Source organism: Pogona vitticeps, chromosome 4, assembly GCF_051106095.1.
Source record: "Pogona vitticeps strain Pit_001003342236 chromosome 4, PviZW2.1, whole genome shotgun sequence".
Taxonomy (NCBI): Eukaryota; Metazoa; Chordata; class Lepidosauria; order Squamata; family Agamidae; genus Pogona; species Pogona vitticeps.
Genome location: NC_135786.1, coordinates 240,325,264 through 240,343,849, shown reverse-complemented (window position 1 = coordinate 240,343,849; position 18,586 = coordinate 240,325,264). Strand labels below are relative to the sequence as shown.

The following is an 18,586-nucleotide window of genomic DNA, read 5'->3' as shown; positions in this document are numbered from 1 at the left end:
CCCCAGTGTCGTCTCCTGTGCATGGTGGGGACAGGGATGCGTGTGTGTCAGTGTGTGTGTGTCTCTCTCTCTCTCTCTGTGTGTTCTCCCCATTCCAGGCTAGTCGGGTCTCTAGCCCAGTTTCCCTGCAGCAACTGTGGAGGGAAACACTGGGCGGCCTCTCGTGGTACCTTCCAGTCAGGAGCAGAGGCTGCCTCAGTTGCTCAGGGCTAAAATTAGCCCACCTTAAGACGGCCGGACGGGGCACCTGAGGCACGGAGCCCCTGAACCAGGGGAGAGTTTGGTTGCCTCCTGGAACCCGATCTTTCCTCTTTGGAACTGAAAGGAAGAAAGGGGAAGGAGGAGGGCTCCCGGAACAGGGGGCTTGGCAGTGGCAAGGGAACCGGAGGGGGGGGGAAGGCGGAGTCACCCCAACCCCAAAGCCTTCACCCCACAGGAGGCAGGTTTCCACAGCTTATGAATGGAGCTGTGACCCATATGCGAACACAACTGACTGCATGCCGAGGCCAAGGGGCAGCAGCGTGCCTCCGTACGCTCCCCACTCGATGATGATCCGTGCCTCTCCTTTTCCAGGTGTTGTCACTACAGAGAGGACTCGTAGGGTTTACCTTTCTGAGACTGTGCAGCTTTCCCAAGGGCGCGCAGGCTGGCTCGTCTCTCAGCAGGCACACACACACTCCGTCTGGGAGCTCAGCGCTTTCGCCTCAGGCTGCGCCCCCCCCCCGAGCTTCTGCCTCCCCACAGCAATTGGACGCTTCTCCTTGGGCTGCAGTGCCAGCCTCTCCTCCCACCCCCAAAGCCTGCAAAAGTAATAAAGACCCCTGATTGTGCCACTTCGGAAAGTGTCAGGGAACTTCAGGAGGTGCAATGCGCGGGGACTTCTTATCGCCTCGGTCACAGGAATCCATGGATCTTTTAGGGAAAAGGGGTATTGGCCAGCAAATCGGCAAGGTCGCTTCTCTTAATACTGTACAAGCATAACAAATGTAAGCCATTTCTGTGCCAGGATCCTTACCATTCATACCAACAGCCGCACTGCTGGGGCAGCTGCCCCCAAGGTAGCAGCGGGCAGATGCTGGGGGCACGAGAAGCTGACCCAGTTCTTGGGCCGCCTCCTGAGAAGCGCCTTGTCCGGGCCAGCCTTTTAGACTTTTCCCACCTGGGCTGGTCCCGTCTCCTGATCTTCTGCAGGTTGCACCCGTCTGTGCTCCCATCTACTATGTTCCGACTTGGAGATTTTCCTGACACCTCAGACTTGCCATGTACTTCTGGTGTGGCAATGCCCGTATCAGCATCTTCCTGGGGCTTGGACACTGTTTCGCTGTCCTCCTCATCCCCTCTGACCATCTTGCGGACCATGAGTATGGGCTCCTCTCAGCCCCAGCTTCTCTTCTCTCTCTCCCTCTCTCTCTCCCTCTCCCCCCTCCCTCTCTCCAGGGTTCACATTCCAGCCTCTCATGCACTTTTGCTTCTCTAACTGAGGTTAAAGATGTCTGACCCTCACTGGTCCACGGATGGGCTGCCTTCCAAAAAATAACAGGGGAGTGTACATTCAGTACGGGTGACATGCATTTCAACCAAACTCGACATATATCTTGATCTGCTATCAGAACAAGCTTATGCCGCAAACATAGGGGCTTGGGGAGGTCACTAATTCATAGGGTCACCAGATGCCAGTAGTGGATGAACGGCACATAACAAAAACAACCACATGTACCGTCCTCAGTGCTCTATGAAGACCAAATAGCATGGGATGGTTTATGGTCTCTGCAGGTACTGGCCTAGAGATGGAGAACAAAGGAAAGCAAACTGGGCCCAGTGGGGCTGTTATTTGCCACAGGCGACCTTGGGCAACCCTTCTCTCCTTCTGAAAGGGGAAGCAGGGCCCAGAACTAAGGGTCTGGGAGATCCCTAGCTACAAACAAATGGATACGGAGTCTAGATCAAAGACAAAGTGCTCCGGATGTGAAACATTTTGTCTATTGAGTGCTAAAACATTTAAAGGTGTATGTGTAGGAAATGGGTAGAAAAGGCAGTCTTGAAAATCTATGTCGTATACTTTGAAAAGGGCATTTGAACAGCTTATTGAGAGTCACTGGAAAACAACCAGCCCGTTTTCCAGCCAAGTCCATAGCAGGGTCGCTAGAGGACACCATGGCCATGCCTGACAGTTGAGCCCTGGGAGAGAACGGAAGCCCCTTGAAACAAGCAAAGCGTGCCTTATGGCGACTGGGGATGGCGCTGGCACATTCTGGTGCGGCTCCTGGTGCGGCTGGCGGGATGGTTCCCCGCGGCGCCTGCCCTCCTAGCCCCGGCCACTGCCTGCCGGGATCAGGCGCGCGGGGACCGGCAGCTACCGCCACCCCCCAACCCCCTCCCCCGATGCATTCGGACCAGGGGCGTGGGGGGCGTGGTGGAAGCGTCGGGCGCCAGCTGGGAAAGAGGGGAACCCGGGCTGGGCAAGAAGAGGCTTGATTCCGGCGCTCTGGGGGGGGGGGGCTGCCTTCGGAAAGTGTCAGGAAACTTCAGGGAGTCTAAAGTTCCTCGCAAGCTGGGGGGGGCAGGTGGGTAGCTGGGGGCGTCCAGCCGGGCCTCCCCGGCCACCCTGGCTGTCTCTCAATCTCCCCCTCTTTCTCTCTCTCTCTCTCTCTCTCTCTCCCGCAGGGGACGGGGCGGGCGGCGTGCCCGGCATCCTGGTGCAGGACTACAGCTTCGGCAGCACCAGCTCCCTGGTGCCGCGCGGCTACTGCTTCGAGTGCTCCCTCCCATGGCACCCGCACGTGCCCGTCTTCAGCCCCGCCGGGGCCAGCTTCTCCAGCGGGAGCGTGGGCAGCCCCGGCGGCGGCGGCAGCAGCCAGGGGGGTCTCCCCTCCGCCGGGCCGGCCGGCTTGCCGCCGCTCTTCTCCGGGCCGGCCCACCTCGTGGCGCGGATGGCCCAGGCCTGGGACCTGCCCAGCTTCCAGCGGCTCTCGCAGGACTCCTCCGTCTTCGGCTCGCCGGCGGCCATGGAGCTCAGCACCGGGAGCGACCCCTTCAGCCCGCCGCCGTCGGCGCCGGGGATCCGGGCGGGCAGCGCCTTCCCCTTCAGCTCCGGCGGGGGCGCCGCCTTCTCCAGCGGCATCCCGGGCAGCCCCGGCACCTCGCCCTTCAGCAGCCCCCCGGGCAGCGCCAGCCCGCTCCAGGGCGGCCCCGTCCCCTACAGCCCCGCCGCCTGGAGTTCCACCGTCGGCAGCCTCTCCCCCGCCAGCACCCCGGGCAGCGCCAACCCGCTCCTGGGCGGCCCCTTCCCTTTCAGCCCCGTAGCCTGGAGTTCCCCCGTCGGCAGCCTCTCCACCGCCAGCCCCCAGGGCAGCGCCAGCCCGCTCCTGGGCGGCCCCTTCCCCTACAGCCCCGTAGCCTGGAGTTCCACCGTCGGCAGCCTCTCCCCCGCCAGCACCCCGGGCAGCGCCAACCCGCTCCTGGGCGGCCCCTTCCCCTACAGCCCCGCAGCCTTGAGCTCCACCGTCGGCAGCCTCTCCACCGCCAGCCCGCTCTCCGGCGGGCCCTTCTCCTTCCCGTCCGGCTCCCCCGGCACCAGCCCCGGCACCTACAGTTCCAGCAGTAGCAGCAGCGGCGGCGGCGGCGGCGGCGGCGGCGCCCCCCTGGACGGCAGCCAGCAGCTGTGGTGGGACCCCGTCGGGGGGCTGGCGGCGGTGCCCGACTACTACTACTCACAGGTCGGCGGCGGCGGCGGCCCCAGCCCCAGCCCGGCCGACGGGGCGACCGGAGGCAGCGCCGACGGCGCCGCGGCTCCGAGCCCCGGCGCGCTGGTGCCCGCTTTCCCGGGCTCGAGGCCCCGTCCGGGCCCGCTCATGCTGCCCCCGCAGGGGGTCTTTTCGCCCCCCAACTACCCGGCCCTGCGAGTCAGCCCCGGCCGGGGCCAGCCCTTCTTCACCTTCCCCACCTCCATGGGGGTCGCGCCCGCCCCCTCGGCCCCCCTGGTGGGGGCCACGGCGATGCCCCAGAAGCTGACGGAGGGCAAGCCGCGGGAGCAGCGGGCGCACGCCACCTCGCTGAGCTCCACCAAGTCGCCCAAAGGTGAGCCCGGCGGGGAGGGCGAGGCCAGGGCGGGGGGGGGGGCACCGGGGCGAGCCTCCTGGCGCCCGCAGGCCGGACGTCGAGGCGCGCAGAGTTGCCCCTGTGTGTGCTCGATTCTCTTTCAATGCGGGCCACAGAAGCCCGCTCCCCCCCGAACCAGCCCTAGCCTTTAGCGGACGAGTCTCCCTGTATGAAACGCCTCCTTTCTTCCCATGACCAGAACTCTGTAGAAATAACATTCAGGGGGCCACCGTTAGGTGGGGGGCGGAAGGGGGGGAACTGACAGACCACAGGGTCCTCCTTCAGCTGACCCTCAGGATGCCCTCTGAGCTGGGGTGGCCCAAGAACCGCCCCCCACCAGGAGGTTCTGCCCCCATCGAGTTTACCCTCGGGGCTTCCTGCCCCACAAGGTGCAGATTTCCAGTCCCTTCAGCTTGTGGGGACAGGCAGAAGCGAAGGCCTCGAAAGGTGCCCATGGTGTGGGAGCCCGTCTCAGTATTTTGACCCCTGGCTGCCCCCCCCCCGCATCTCTGGGGAGAAGGTGTGTTCTCTCTGGGGGCTGCCTTGGGAGTCAGCTGGAAGCGGGGTGGGTGTGTGTGAGGCGGTCTGCGTCCCTGGACCTTCCGCTGGCAAGGGGAGATTTTTTTTTTATTCTGATGGGACTTTGACCTCTTAGCAGGGTTGGTGGGGGCGGAGGGGCTTGGCTGTAAGGGGGTGTTGCCTCCTTTTTAGGCATGCAATTCGATTGTGCTGTGTGTGCACACGCGCTCAAGGTGCCAGTGGTCACCAGGAAGTCGGGGCCTAAGCACACATCATGCATGATACTGGCCACCTCAGAGAGGTTCCACTGACCACTCAGCCACCCTACCCTTCTTAGTCCTGGTTGTGGGTCCTTCCCAGAAGGGTCCAGTGTGCCAGTCATTGGGAAAAGCTTCCTGTGCGCGCCCTCCCCCAAGCCTGCTGAGCCTGCTCACTCCGTTGGGGCTCCAGGGAGGGAGAGGCATCAACTTCCAGGTGGTTCTTGTGACGGCAAACCAACCCGGCAAACTAGGAATGCCAAAAACACACAAAAGTACTCAAAATTCGGAGTGCAAGTCACTTTCTTCAGGACCACCAGTGACCACACAGCTGTAACATTGTTGGTGTCTTTATTGGAGGCGTTTCAAAAAGATATACATGTTCAAAAGCAGATTTCAAGCTTCCAAAAGAATCAAAACGATGTGAAGCAACTCTATGCTAATAAGCAAAAGGCAAATTTCCTCAGAGACTAGGGAACGAAGAGAGAGAGAGACCCACAGAAAAGAATAAAGCTTAGCCCCCTTCATCTATGCTTCCAAAGAAATAAAGCTGTCGGGGAGTTCCAGGACACAGGCAGAGGTGAAGCTAAGCCAGCGGTGGCTTTGCAAAAGCCAGCTTGACAAAAGCTGCTTGGATGCTATGTTCCTCTGCCCCTACTTATACCCCATCGTCCCTCGGTAACCTTCCGCTGGGTAACTTTTGCCAAAGTAACTGGTGTCCTCACACAAGACGGATGCTGCTGCTCAGGTACCCTGAGACATCCTGGGAAGAGGCTCATTCCCCGGTTCTCTCAGCCGCAAGGGTTAGAGATCATTCCACGCAGCCACAGGCAAGGCTCTTGACTGGCAGATGCCCCTTCTCTCCTCCTCCTCCCAAGCGGCCCCTTTTGCTGCCAGGCACCACTTCCACAGAGCGCAGGGAATGAACCAACCCTTCTGCTTGCCAATTCCATCACAGCGCACTTGGTTAAAAAAACAAAGGCTGCGAACTGTGTTCTAAGATGAGGATGAAGAGAAATGTGTGGGTCTCAGAGGTTTGGTGGTGGAGCCACATTCTCTTCCACCATCTTCTCTGGGGAGAAACTTTAGGTAACTTTGCTCCTACGACTGTAATGCATGAAGCGTCCCAGTTGCATCCAGCAGAAAGAGCAGCAAGCCCCCCCCCCGGGAAAGAGGCACTTCCTGGGCAAGGGCTGCCTCTCGGGAGACCCTCCCTCTGAACGACAAAATGGGGTGGGGGGGAGCTTGGCTACTATCGCAGTCTCCCCCTCACTGGCTGGGGAACTCTCTTGCTCTTGTGCAGACACGAGACAGGTGACCTTGGAGCGCATTGTGGGCGAGATCGCTTTCCAGCTGGACCGTCGGATTCTCTCCAGCATCTTCCCTGACCGGATTCGTCTCTATGGCTACACGGTGGGCAACATCCCAGAGAAAATTGCCCAGGTGAGTTTTGTCCGTGTTTCGTTTCTTCTGGAGTGTCTGCGTTCCTTCTGAAAAGAGCTGCACTCTCCCTGCCATATTCCAGGGTTTGTAAAGGGGATCAAAGGAAGTTTTTAAAAAAATCTTCTCCTTGTTTGTTACTCACATCACCTGTCCGCTGGCATATGGCAAACCTGTTACTGAGGAGCATGGACACAACCATCCACACTCTTATGTTTCCGATTACTGTGTGAAGGCTGGATAGTGAAGGAAGTAGAGTGGGAAATAATTTGATTTTTTCAAAATATGGTGCTGAGGAACAACTTTGCATGTACCCCAGACCCCTTAAAAAGTAAACAAGTGTGTCCTAGATCAAATCAAGCCTGAATTCTTTCTAGAGGCAAACATAATGAAACCATCATACTTTGGGCACATCATGAAAAGACCAGATTTGTTTGAAAGAACAATCATGTTCAGTAAGACCTTTGACAAGGTTCCTCGTGATGTTCTTCCAAAGAATCTAGTAGAATGTGGGACAGATAGTGCTACTGTTAGGTGGATTTGTAATTGGTTGACCGACCGAACCCAAAGGGTGATCACAAATGGCTCCCCTTCATCCTGGAAAGAGGTGGCTAGTGGGGTCCCCCAGGGTTCTGTTCTGGGTCCCGTGTTTTTCAACATCTTTATCAATGACTTGGATGAAGGAATAGAGAGCATGCTGATTATATCTACAGATGATACCAAATTGGCAGGGGTTGCTAATTCCCCAGAGGACAGGATTAAAATTCAAAATGACCTTGACAGATTAGAGTCCTGGGCCAAAACTTAACAAAATGGATTTCAACAGGGAGAAATGTAAGGTCCTATACCTAGGGAGAAAAAGTGAACTGCACAGATAGAGGATGAAAGACGCCTGGCTAGACAACAGTACCTGTGAAAGGGATCTAGGAGTCTTGGTAGAACATGAATCAGCAGTGTAATGCAGCTGCCAAGAAAGCCAATGCAATTCTTGGTTGCATCAATAGAAGTACAGTGTCCAGATCAAGGGAAGGGATAGTACCACTCTATTCTGCATTGGTCAGACCTCAGCTGGAGTATTGTGTCCAATTCTGGGCACCTCAGTTCAAAAAGGATGTTGACTATAGTACTTGGAACGTGTCCAGAGGAGGGCGACTAAAATGGTCAAAGGTCTGGAAGCCATGTCCTACAAGGAGCGAAATGTTAAAGGAGGTTGAGAGGGGACATGATAGCCATGTTTAAATATTTGAAAGGATGTCATGTTGAAGAGGGGACAGGTTTATTTTCCAGGGCTCCAGAGACTGGGACACGAAGCAATGGTTTCAAACTTCAGAAAAAGAGATTCTACCTGAATCTCAGGAAGAACTTCCTGACAGTCGGAGCTGTCCGGCCATGGAATAGGCTGCTTGGAAGGGTGGTGGAGTCTCCTTCTTTGGAGGTTTTTAAGTAGAGGCTGGATGGCCATCTATTGGGAGTACTTGGATGGATGTTCCCGCATAGCGGAGGGTTGGACTGGATGGCCTCAGTGGTCTCTTCCAACTCTAGACTCTATGACTCTCTGTTGGAAAAATATGAAGTCAGCAGGAAAAGAGGAGGACGAAATAGGAGATGGACTGGCTCCTGGAGTGTAGGTTAACCAACAGGACAATCAAGTGCTGAGGCACACCCGCTTGTCCGGCATGTGCTGATGATTTCTGTTGAATGGCACTACCATATTTTGTGGTGGAGAAGCACAGAGACAAAGCTGCTGGTCTTACCGCTTGCAGGTGTGCCTCCCAGTCTGACCCAGCCGGTTTCCTAAGTATATTATTTCTGGTGGCAACGTTCTATTTGGTGTTGAGACAATGTTTTTTATAGGCGAGTGTTCAATCCAGAGTGACACCCAGATACTTTGGGATAGGGCAATGTTCTAAAATCCTGCCTTCCCAGATAACTTGGAGCGTTCTGTCTGCTCCTCTGTTCTTTAAGTGGAAGTCACAGACATGCGTTTTTAAGTGGCTTAGTTTCAGCTGGTTGTTTTTATAATACAGTGGTGCCCCGCATGACGATGATAATCCGTTCCATAGAAATCGCTGTTTAGCGAAATCATCATGTGAAAACTGTTTCCCCATTGGAATGAATTGAAACCCATTTAATGCATTCCAATGGGGAAAATACATCGTTGTCCTGCGAAGATCGCCCATAGGGAAGCCATTTTGCAAGCGCCGATCAGCTGTTAAAATGGCTGTCCTGCGAAGCATGTGTCCTGAAAACACCCGTTTTCTGAAGCACCGATCAGTGGAAAAATCATCGTCTTGCAGAAATCGGTTTGCAAAGCAGGGACCCAAACATCGTCCAGCGAAAATCATCCATTGGAATCATTGTTTTGCGAATCGCTATAGCGATCGCAAAACCTCGTCGTCATGCAGATTCGTCGTTTTACGAGGTTGTCGTCTAGCGAGGTACCACTGTATAAGGAAATATCTTCTAATGTGGAGGCCATCTAGTGTTCAATGGCCTCAAAGGCTTCTGTCTGGACTTCTGAAAGAAAAATCATCAGCACAGATGAAACTCCTGGAGGATGGGAACAGCACTGGTTGATGGCTTGTATAAATGTTAGAGAGTCGTGGCACAAGGATGCTACTCTGTGGGGAGACCGTTCCTGTGATTTCTCCCCCAACTGTGTCTTCCCTTGATTCAAAAAAGAAGCTTCGGTTTTGGACAGCAATCATTTCTTCAAGTCCATGATCTTTAGTAGGGAGGTAGAGCTTTTAGAGGAGCAATTGATGGTGGGCAGAGCCATATGCCTCTGTAAGGCTGACACATCTATTTTATGTGTTCCAAAACCATCTTCTATATGTTGGGTTAGATTTAAGGCCGTGGCCTTTTTTATTGAGTCAATCCACCTCATATTTGGCCTTTCTCTTTCCCAGCATTCTTGTCTTTTCCAGGAAGGCCTGTGTTCTCCAAAGTGCCCAAATAGGGTATCCTCAGTTTTTTGCTTCTGAAGAAAGTACAGGCTTGATTTGATGTAGGACACCTTGCTTGTCTTTTTGGTAGCCCAGGGGATCCACAAAACTCTCCTCAACTCCACATTTCAGACAAAAGGAGCTTAGGGTTAGGTAAAGGTAAAGGTTCCCCTTGACAATTTTTGTCCAGTCGTGTTCGACTCTAGGGGGCGGTGCTCATCCTCGTTTCCAAGCCATAGAGCCAGCGTTTTGTCCGAAGACAATCTTCCGTGGTCACATGGCCAGTGCGACTTAGACACGGAATGCTGTTACCTTCCCACCGAAGTGGTCCCTATTTATCTACTTGCATTTGCATGCTTTCAAACCGCTAGGTTGGCAGGAGCTGGGACAAGCGACGGGAGCTCACTCCGTCGTGTGGATTCGATCTTACGACTGCTGGTCTTCTGACCCTGCAGCACACAAAGGCTTCTGCAGTTTAGCCCACAGCGCCACCACGTCTCTCAGGGTTACTAAACAGTAATAACTACTGTGGATGCTGACCATGAGGCAAGAATGGAAACTTGGTTGTTTCAGGAAATCCCTCCAGGGACATAATAGGAGAAAACGGGAGAGGCTTGAGTTGGTTAGAGAGGCCGTGAGCCTGGGCTCCGTGTAGAGGGGTGGGCGGTGTTTGGCCTCCTCGCTCTCCCGAAGAAGATGAGCGAAGTTTCAGTGATGGGGGAAACAGACCTGAGGGTAGCGAGCTGCACACCCCAGAAGGAGTTGTGTGAAAGTGACAGGAGGAATGGGACCGCATCTGGAGATGCCCAGCACCATGCCTCAGTCACGCACCTCTCACGCCGAGATCACTGGGCCCATGGCGGTCCGGGGGAACTTCCTTCTTTCCCATGGGGATCTGATTGTTCTGCCTCTTCCCACAGGGTGGAAATGACCCCCTGTCGCCACTGACCCCTGAGCAGCGCGCAAGCATGATGGAGCACTACAACGCCATCATGACCCGGCTGAAACCGCAGGGCTACGACCCCGCCTTCCACCCCCAGTTCACAGAACACATCGTGAACACCTATGGCATCCTGCGGGAGCGGCCGGACACCGCGGGCTCCGAGAAAGACACTTACAACGACCCCGCGTACCTGCGGGAGGTGATAGAGAACGTGGTCCCCGTCGAAAAGCGGGCCGACTGCCTCGTGCTCCTTGTGTGCCTCCAGATGCTGTCCAAGGCCGACGGGAAGCCCTTGTTCATCTGGTGACCCTCCGCCCTCCTTTCCTGGCCTCTCCCTCCCTGCCCCCTGCCTGGGGTCTGACCCCCCCCCGCTGCAATCACAATAAATCATGACAAAAAAAGGAGGGGAGAAAAAATCCCCACCACAAAACAGCCTGTCTGGATGGTCCCTTGCAGAGGAAGGCCCAGAACCTGCCTTCGACCCGCTGGAGCCCCTTCTTCAGCTTGGCTGGACCCTTCAGGGAGGGTTAGGCCAGGCTTTTCCCAACAGTGGGTGTGGGTGTGTGCATGTGCGTGTGTGCCCTTGCACTCTTCCCCTCTTTCGTCACTGCCAGCCTCAGCCGCAGCTGCAGCCACCGGGTTGCTGGCTGGAGCAAAGGAGCAGGGAGACGGGTCACCCCCATTTCTTGCTTGGGGTCATCTCCCTATGTGAAGATGCCCATTCTTTCTTTCTGGGAAGGTGGGTGGACTGGCCTGGGCAGACTTCCCCAGGGTCCCATCCTGACACCGCACAGGGATTCTGTGCATCAATGGCCTTTTCCCCTTTGGGTCTCTCATGTGGCTTCCTGTTTTCATTATGACATTGTAGCTTTCTTGCTTGTTCCATCTTCTTCCTGCCTATTATTTTAATTAGCAGGTATGTTGTTAATGAATCTACCTTGCTGGCATGATTAGTTCTCGTTTGGAACATTATGTGGTTTACCTCCCCAGCCCTGTCACTCTCCGTCTGGGCCTGACAGAGATTCTAGGGCAGCAGAGTCTCAGAGTCAGCGCCAGTTGCATTCCCGGGCAGAGGGGGGAGAAAAGCAGCCAAGAGGGCCAGTTCTTTTTTGGGGGGGAGGCAGGGGTTATAGAACCTTTTGTGGTTGGGGCCGCAGGGTGACATGCTTTGCCCCCACCTTCCACCCTGTCCAGGAAGGCTCCATCACGGCTGTACAATGACACATTTCAAGAAGGGCTCTGGAGAAAGGATGCTTCCAGGATCCTTTTGGCTGACAAGGCAGAGTATAAAATTATATCATCTAATAAAATAGGTGGCAAACCCGACACCAACACACTGCCACCGCCATTGGCCGCTACCTGTGCCTGGGGCGATGGAAGACGCTCCACGGAAGATATTGCTGAAACCCATCGGTTCATCTTTAAGGAGCTGCCGCCCTTTTCCTGTCGTTTTGCTATCGTCATGGATTCTGGGAAAGGGTCCCGCAGGTGTCGGCCTGACCCTCTTGCAGAGAAGTGCCAAGGCAGGGAAGGAGGGAAGAGGGATGGAGCAGGACGGGTGTTTTGGGAACATCCTCTCCGTCAGTGGTCACACTGTCCTGTCAAGCAGAAGGTCACTCCAGCATGACTGAGATGCCTTTTCCAGGGAGGGCTCCCTTCCTTCCTTCAAGTGGCTCCACAGGCACCCTTTGGCAAAGACTTGGTTGGCTCCTTGTGCACAGTTTGCTGCTGGACTTACCGGGAATCACCCATGCATTTATCTCACCAGCCCAACCTGTCCGGCGACTTTGGAGGCCTGCCTTCCCCTGATTCAGAGAGCAGAACGTCCCTGTGTTTTGGCCTTGAGGTGTTTGAGTAAACCTCTAGTCCCCTGGAAAGGTCCATCTTCAGGGCTCAGCCTCCCAGATCCATTTATTCTAGTTTGCCTTGAGTTGCAGAGCCGGTCCTGGCTCTGATTTCGGGAGATGTCACGAAACTGTTTGCTGAGATTCTAGTCCTTGTCAGCTCATCCGCCCGCCCAGAACTGGACTTTGCCTGGGGCTTGCCCACCTTCCCGTCGGGCTAGGAGGGCACAGCGGGGGGGGGGGGCAGCTGAGATCTACAGGGGACAACGTGGCAGGGGTTGGCGAGGGTTCGGGCCAAGTCCTAATTGAGTCCGAGTCATTAGAAGAAGAAGAACAAAACCTGAGTCCAAGTTGAGTCACTTAAGTGTGACTTGACAGAAAGTCCCCCGACTTGAGGATCTCTCCAAATGGGGAGAATGGGTGGTGAAATGGCACATGCATTTCAGTACAGTATAAGGAAATGTAAAGTAATGGACATTGGGGCAAAAAAAATTCAAAACTTTATTTATCAGCTGATGGGTTCTGTGAGCTGGGTTCCCTCAAAAACAAACAAACAAAGAAATGAAAACAACCCCCCCACCCCTGTCCCTTTCTCATAGGCCTCTCTTGCATCCAACCCCTGCCCCATGCCCACCGTAAGGGTAAGTGTGGGGGGGGGGGAGAAAAGGAATCTAATATAACTAATACAAAGGCAGGGTTCAGGAAAAACAGGAGGAGGCTGCCTGCCTTGGAAGGGCATCATCACTGGCCTGTTCACCTCTAAGAGCCACACAGGGCCAGAGGGAGAACCTGCCCGCTTGGGGGCAGCTTTAAGGGGTTGGTGGTCCCTTTGAAAAAGAAAAACATTGTTTGAGGTGTATCACAAAAACTGACCTTGGCTGGGAGGTGGGTGGGATGTCATCCACCCTTTGTTCTGTCTTTTTGATATAGAATCATAGAATTAGGCCCCCAAGTCCAACCCCCTGCTCAGTGCAGGAAGAGAAATCAAAGGAGATCTGCCAGGTGGTTGTCTTTTAGGTTCCTCTCGAAGGCCTCCCTCCAGGGTTGGAGCCCTGGTCACCACCTCCCCTTGACGCCATGGGTTCCACAGTCGTACGGCTCTAACAGTTTGGAGGTTTTTCCTTCATATTCAGCCGAAATGTGGCTTCCTGTAACTTGAGCCCATGGCTGCGTGTCCTGCACTCTGAGATGATGATCGAGAACAGATCCTGCCCCTCCTCTGTAGGGCAGCCTTTCGAGGATTCGAAAAAGGCCACCCGATTACAGTATCTCCTTTTCTCAAGGCTAAACCAGCCCATGGTTGCGTGTTCTGCACTCAGGGATGACTGAGAACAGATCCTGCCCCTCCTCTGTAGGGCAGCCTTTCGAGGATTCGAAAAAGGCCACCCGATTACAGTATCTCCTTTTCTCAAGGCTAAACCAGCCCATGGTTGCGTGTTCTGCACTCAGGGATGACTGAGAACAGATCATGCCCCTCCTCTGTACGACAGTCAAGTATTTCCAAAATGCTATCCTGTCTTCCCTCTGTCTTCTCTTCTCAGGGCTAAACATGACTAGTTCTTTCCGTCCTTCCTCAAAGGACTTGGTTTCCAGCCTCTCTTGATCATCCTTGTTCCAATTGGTCAGCATCCTTCTTGCTGATGCTGATGCTGTTGTTGTTTAAGGGCCAGGCTACCTCATCATCCTTCGGCTGACAATTCTGGCTGGGTCTGGAAAAGGGGGAAGCTGAGGGTTCCCTCGTCTTCAAATTGTGGGCCCCTCTTTCCACCCAAAAGGGTGTTCTGGGGGGGGCTACAGTACAAATGTCTTTATTTTATTTTATTTTATTAAATTACACAACATAAACCTACCACCACAGTAAAATACAATTACATATTACATCACTGCCACCATCACCCTCAGGACTAGCATTAATAATTCTTTAAATTTCATTCAGTCCATTTTCTCTCAAAAACTTCATTGTTTCTTCCCTCGGCATATACCCCTTCCCTCTCTGAAATACATATTCCAAGAATACATTCCATATTTTCTTAAAATCATTATTTTTTGACAGGCCTCTTCTCATTTTCACATCACATGTCAGTTTATCATTAATTGCCATGTCCCATAGTGCTCCGTACCATTCCTCTAAATTGAGTTGGTTATCATTTTTCCAATATCTTGCAAAAATTGACCTTGCTACCATAATCATTATTACTATTAAGTCCTTATTTTCTTTTAACAATTGATCCATCTTAACCATATTCAATAAAGCCATTGATGGGGACATTTGAATATTTAATCCAGTTATTTCCATTATTTCTTTAAAGATTTGCTTCCATTTTTGCTTTCACATGACCACCACAAATGTATATATGTCCCCTTCTCTTTTTTACACCTCCAGCATATTGATGATACAGTTTTATTTAGTATATTCAGTTTTACCGGTGTTAAATACCACCTCCATATTACCCTAGAACAATTTTATTTTATTCTTACAGACATGTTTTTCATAATTCTTTGATGCCATATTTTATCCCATTCTTCACCTATTTCTTCTTTATCCAGCTCATATTGCCACTGTATTTCTAATCTTTGTGTGTCCTGTTCAGCTTGAATTAATAATTTATATACAGTATTTGACTTACAGTTCCCTTTCTTTCCATCTTTTCCTCTGATTTCAATCTTTTCCCAATAATCTCTTCAAATTTTGTCATTTTTCTACTTTTCCCTTCCTTACTATTCCATTCCACCTTTCTATTTGAATCCTGTTAAATCATGAAATCCCCTCTCCTCCCATAGACCTCTTTTATATTTTCTTTATCTCTCATCTTCTCCATCCAGTCTTTTATCCTATTTATTCCTTTAATTTTAATATATTCTTAAAGATTTTTTAAAAGATTTTCTGGAAAATTCTTTAAACCTGGGACAAAGGAGAGATCAGTGGGCTCAATATACTTTTACATTTTTTTTCCAGTTTTCTAAGGTACAAATATCAAAGCCAGCCATGGAAACAGCATCGCCGCTCTATTTGCAATCACCCATGAGGCATCCACAGTGGCAGGGGGTGTGTGGGGTGCAGCCTTTTGTGTGCAGAGGCCGGGGGGCCAGGACGGCCTCCCCCCAAGGCCTGGGCCACAGAAACAAGCTGGCAAGGAGCAGAGAGCAAGGGGACGCAAGCAGGCCACGGGCCGCCACGGGCCGCCACGGGCCAGGCTGACTACCCTACCCAGGTGGACGGCCCTGGCCCACAAGAAAGGCCCGTCTCCCCCTGGAGGTTGCCGTGGGGACGGCAGGCCCAAGCCCGTTGCCTGGGAGACGGTGGCTGGACCTGTGGTCACCACCGCCTGGCGCCTCTTTTCCTGGTAGCCACGAAGGCAAAACCGTGGCCCAGTGGCCAGGGCCTAGTCCTGCCGGGGTGGGCTGAGGCGAAGCAGCCCCCGTGTCCCCTGACCGTCGCTGGCCTTCCGGAGAGGCAGAAAGGGCCGCCCAGGGCGTAACTACCGGTGGCACCAGGTAAGTAGGAAGGCCTGGGGTGGGGGCAGAGGGTGGGCACGGGGGGGCTGTGGGGTAGGAGGAGGAGGGAAGGGTCCCTCCTTCTCTGGGGGGGGGCTTCCGAGCTCTTGTCAGTTTCTGAGTCCGAAACAAACCTCCCCCCCCCAAAGGCAGTTCGTTCTGTGGCTTGGCCGGGAGGCTGGAGAAGGTTTTATTTTTTTGGGGGGGGGAGAGCCTACAAGGTCTCGAATTGCCCATCCTCAAGGTTCAAAGGGTAACCTTTCCAAGCTGTCCCGTAGCCCAGGCGACGTGGAACGTGCCGATCCCGCACGAATCTTAGTCCTCGAGGGTCTGCCTGCCTGAACCCGAAACCCAGTCCTATCTCTGGGGGGCCGAGGGGGCCTCTGCCTCGGCTTGTGCTTTGGGGCGCCCTTTGATGGGGGGGAGGCACATGAATGTGCGCGCCCACCCGCACGACCGCAGACATCTCTCCTCCCGGGCCGATTCCTCACCAGCATCTTTTTTAGGTTTTAATTTTAGGGCACTCACACACACAAACACGTGGTGCCACACACACACACGCACACACAGCAGTTTCTGCCCCACGATTGCTTGGGAAATGCTTTCAGGGTTCACAGACACCAAAGGACGACAAGTGCATACACACCTCTTTGCACCAGTGGCCTCCCCTTTTAAAAAAAATGTCCTTTAATTTAGCTGCAGTTATTAGCATTGAGAGACCCTTGGATGGAGCCACCGGCTCCGCAGCATCGCTGCCGTGAGGGCAGGGGCTTCTTCACCTGAGAGGCAGTCCCTGGAGGGGCCTTGAAGGACCAGGTGCGGTCGTGATGCCAGGGGGCAGCAGGGGGCGCTCTTGGCCCGAGCCAGGTGCATTGGCAGGCCCCTGCGGCTTCAGCGGAGGACAGCCCAGGTGGCTTTTCCTGGAAGGAGGCCGCTCCTGTGGCCAGGGTGGGGAGAAAGGCAGGAGTGGCTACGTCTGACACGTCTGGCCCCCTGGACCGACCCCCCCTCCCCACTGCCCCACTCACCCCTGGGCAACAGGGAGGCACATACGGAACATCTCTGCTGCTCTCCTGTGCCATCAAGGTGCTTTTTTTTTTTGAGGTATAGTATGGGATAGGTTCGAGGAGTAGTTCACCACTGCTCTCCCCCAGTGAGTTCCCATAGCCAGACAGGGATTTGAACCCAGGCCCAGTTGAGTCCGAGCCCAACACTCTCCCCAAGAGGCCACACAGGCTCTCAGTTATACATTTAAGAGTGGCCTTAGAGGTGCCTCTTTCAGGCGCACATGTTTGCAACTGAAGTGGTGAAGCACAGGCGGCTTTTCCCTGCCCGGCTTGAACCACCAGTTCCATGTTGCACCACTTTTTTCTTCCTTCCTCATACCTTAGAGCCCCTCCTGCTCACCACCCAGAAAGCTTGATGTTTGCAGGAGTAAAACGGTGCTGGCCTGATGCTAAGTAAGCCCTGAATTTATGTAGAAAATAATATTTATTTAGTTATTTACACTGAGCAGCGTACAACAGTATTAAAACTTTAGAAAAACATTAAAACCATTAAAAATACCCAATATTATAATAATGCCCTATATTAAAACAGTCCATTTATCATTAATAAATCTTGCTGCTCATACAGCCAGCTAAAGGGTACTATTTAATTAAAATGCTGGTTAAACAGAAAGGTCCTTGCCTGGTGCTGAAAAGCCAAAAGTGTCGGAGCCAGGCAGCTCTCTATAGGGATGGCGTTCCAAAATTGGGGGGCAACTGCTGAGAAGGCCCTATTTCAACAGGCCACCCCCCTCACCTCTTTCAGGTATGGCACCTTCAGAAGGGCCTCCTGGCCTGATCTTAGAGGACGGGCAGGCTTGCATGGAAGAAGGCTTAAATGTAAGCATAATAAAATGAGCATCTATAGATCCATTCACGTACCTCTGCCTGGTCTGCTCTCTCACAATTTTAGCTTTTCTCAAAAGGGAGGGAGGGAGGTTGCTGGTACCAGCCTCAGTACACAACCAGCCAGATGCACCACAGCCTGCTTCAGGAGGCACCTTGACATGCCCCAGGGGCACATCATGGAGCAGAAGAGGCCAGTGAAACGAGAGCAGTTCCCCACCAAACTTATTTATCCTCACAAGAGCCAAGAAGAGCCCAGGTTTTCTTTCTGGGTGGTGGTGGTGGGGGGCACAGTAGGCAAGACAGGCTGAGAGACAGAATTCTGTCCTTTCAAATAGCAGGAGGCTCCCTGCCCCACCAGCTCCTAAAACAGCCCACCCAGCCCCTGTGCGATTCGGCGCTTTGTACCTTTGGGATGCTCAGAAGCTGAGAAGAGAAAGGAAGTGGAGAAAAGGGAGGGGGGAGGATTTCCTCTGGTCATAAGAAAGGGTGCTTCTTGAACAATGAAGCTGTTTCTGTACCAGGAGGAACCCTCTCCTCACTCTCCCCCGACACACACACACTCCAGTCCAGGTGTTCCAAATATGCGATGCTCATCATCGAGTAAAATGCCCTGGGAAATCTGGAGGAGGAGCCAGAGGGAACAAATGGGGAAGAGGAGAGGACCGTGGCTGGGGGTGTGGGCTTCCGTTCTGTACTTCCACTGGGCAGTGGAGCTGATGTGGTTCAGAGCACTCTATGGGTCACTTCCCCTCCCCCATCCTAGGACCCATCGTGGTTTGCATGCACACTGGAAAAAGCAGAAGCAACCACCACAGAGCCCCCAGCACCCTGATCCTGGTAGTGGTTGCAAGTCTCCTTCCGTTTGGGGGGAGCAAACCACAGGGAGGTCTGTGTGGCTGCTTTTAGGGGAAATCACTGCTCCTTTCAGGCTTTCTGTCCAAAGACCCCTTGGTGGTTAAAGCAAAGCAAAGCAAAGCAAAGCAAAGCAAAGGCAATGTGTGCTGTTTATAGACCGCCCCATAGTGCTTCAAGCACTCTCTGGGCGGTTTACAATTTAATTATGCAGGCTACTACACATTGCCCCTCCCCCCAGCAAGCTGGGTACGCATTTTACCGACCTCGGAAGGATAGAAGGCTGAGTCAACCTTGA

General features: G+C 53.7%; 1 protein-coding gene across 1 annotated transcript; it reads left to right on the top strand.

The window, feature by feature from the left end:
* The first annotated feature begins 2,915 nt into the window (after positions 1–2,915).
* Positions 2,916–14,139, top strand: LOC110084840 (uncharacterized). The gene is made up of 3 exons (XM_020804511.3): positions 2,916–4,077; positions 6,178–6,317; positions 10,180–14,139. Exons 1-3 carry the CDS (start codon positions 2,931–2,933, stop codon positions 10,507–10,509), a joined length of 1,617 nt encoding a protein of 538 aa, XP_020660170.3. The 5' UTR covers positions 2,916–2,930; the 3' UTR covers positions 10,510–14,139.
* The last annotated feature ends 4,447 nt before the right edge of the window (positions 14,140–18,586 follow it).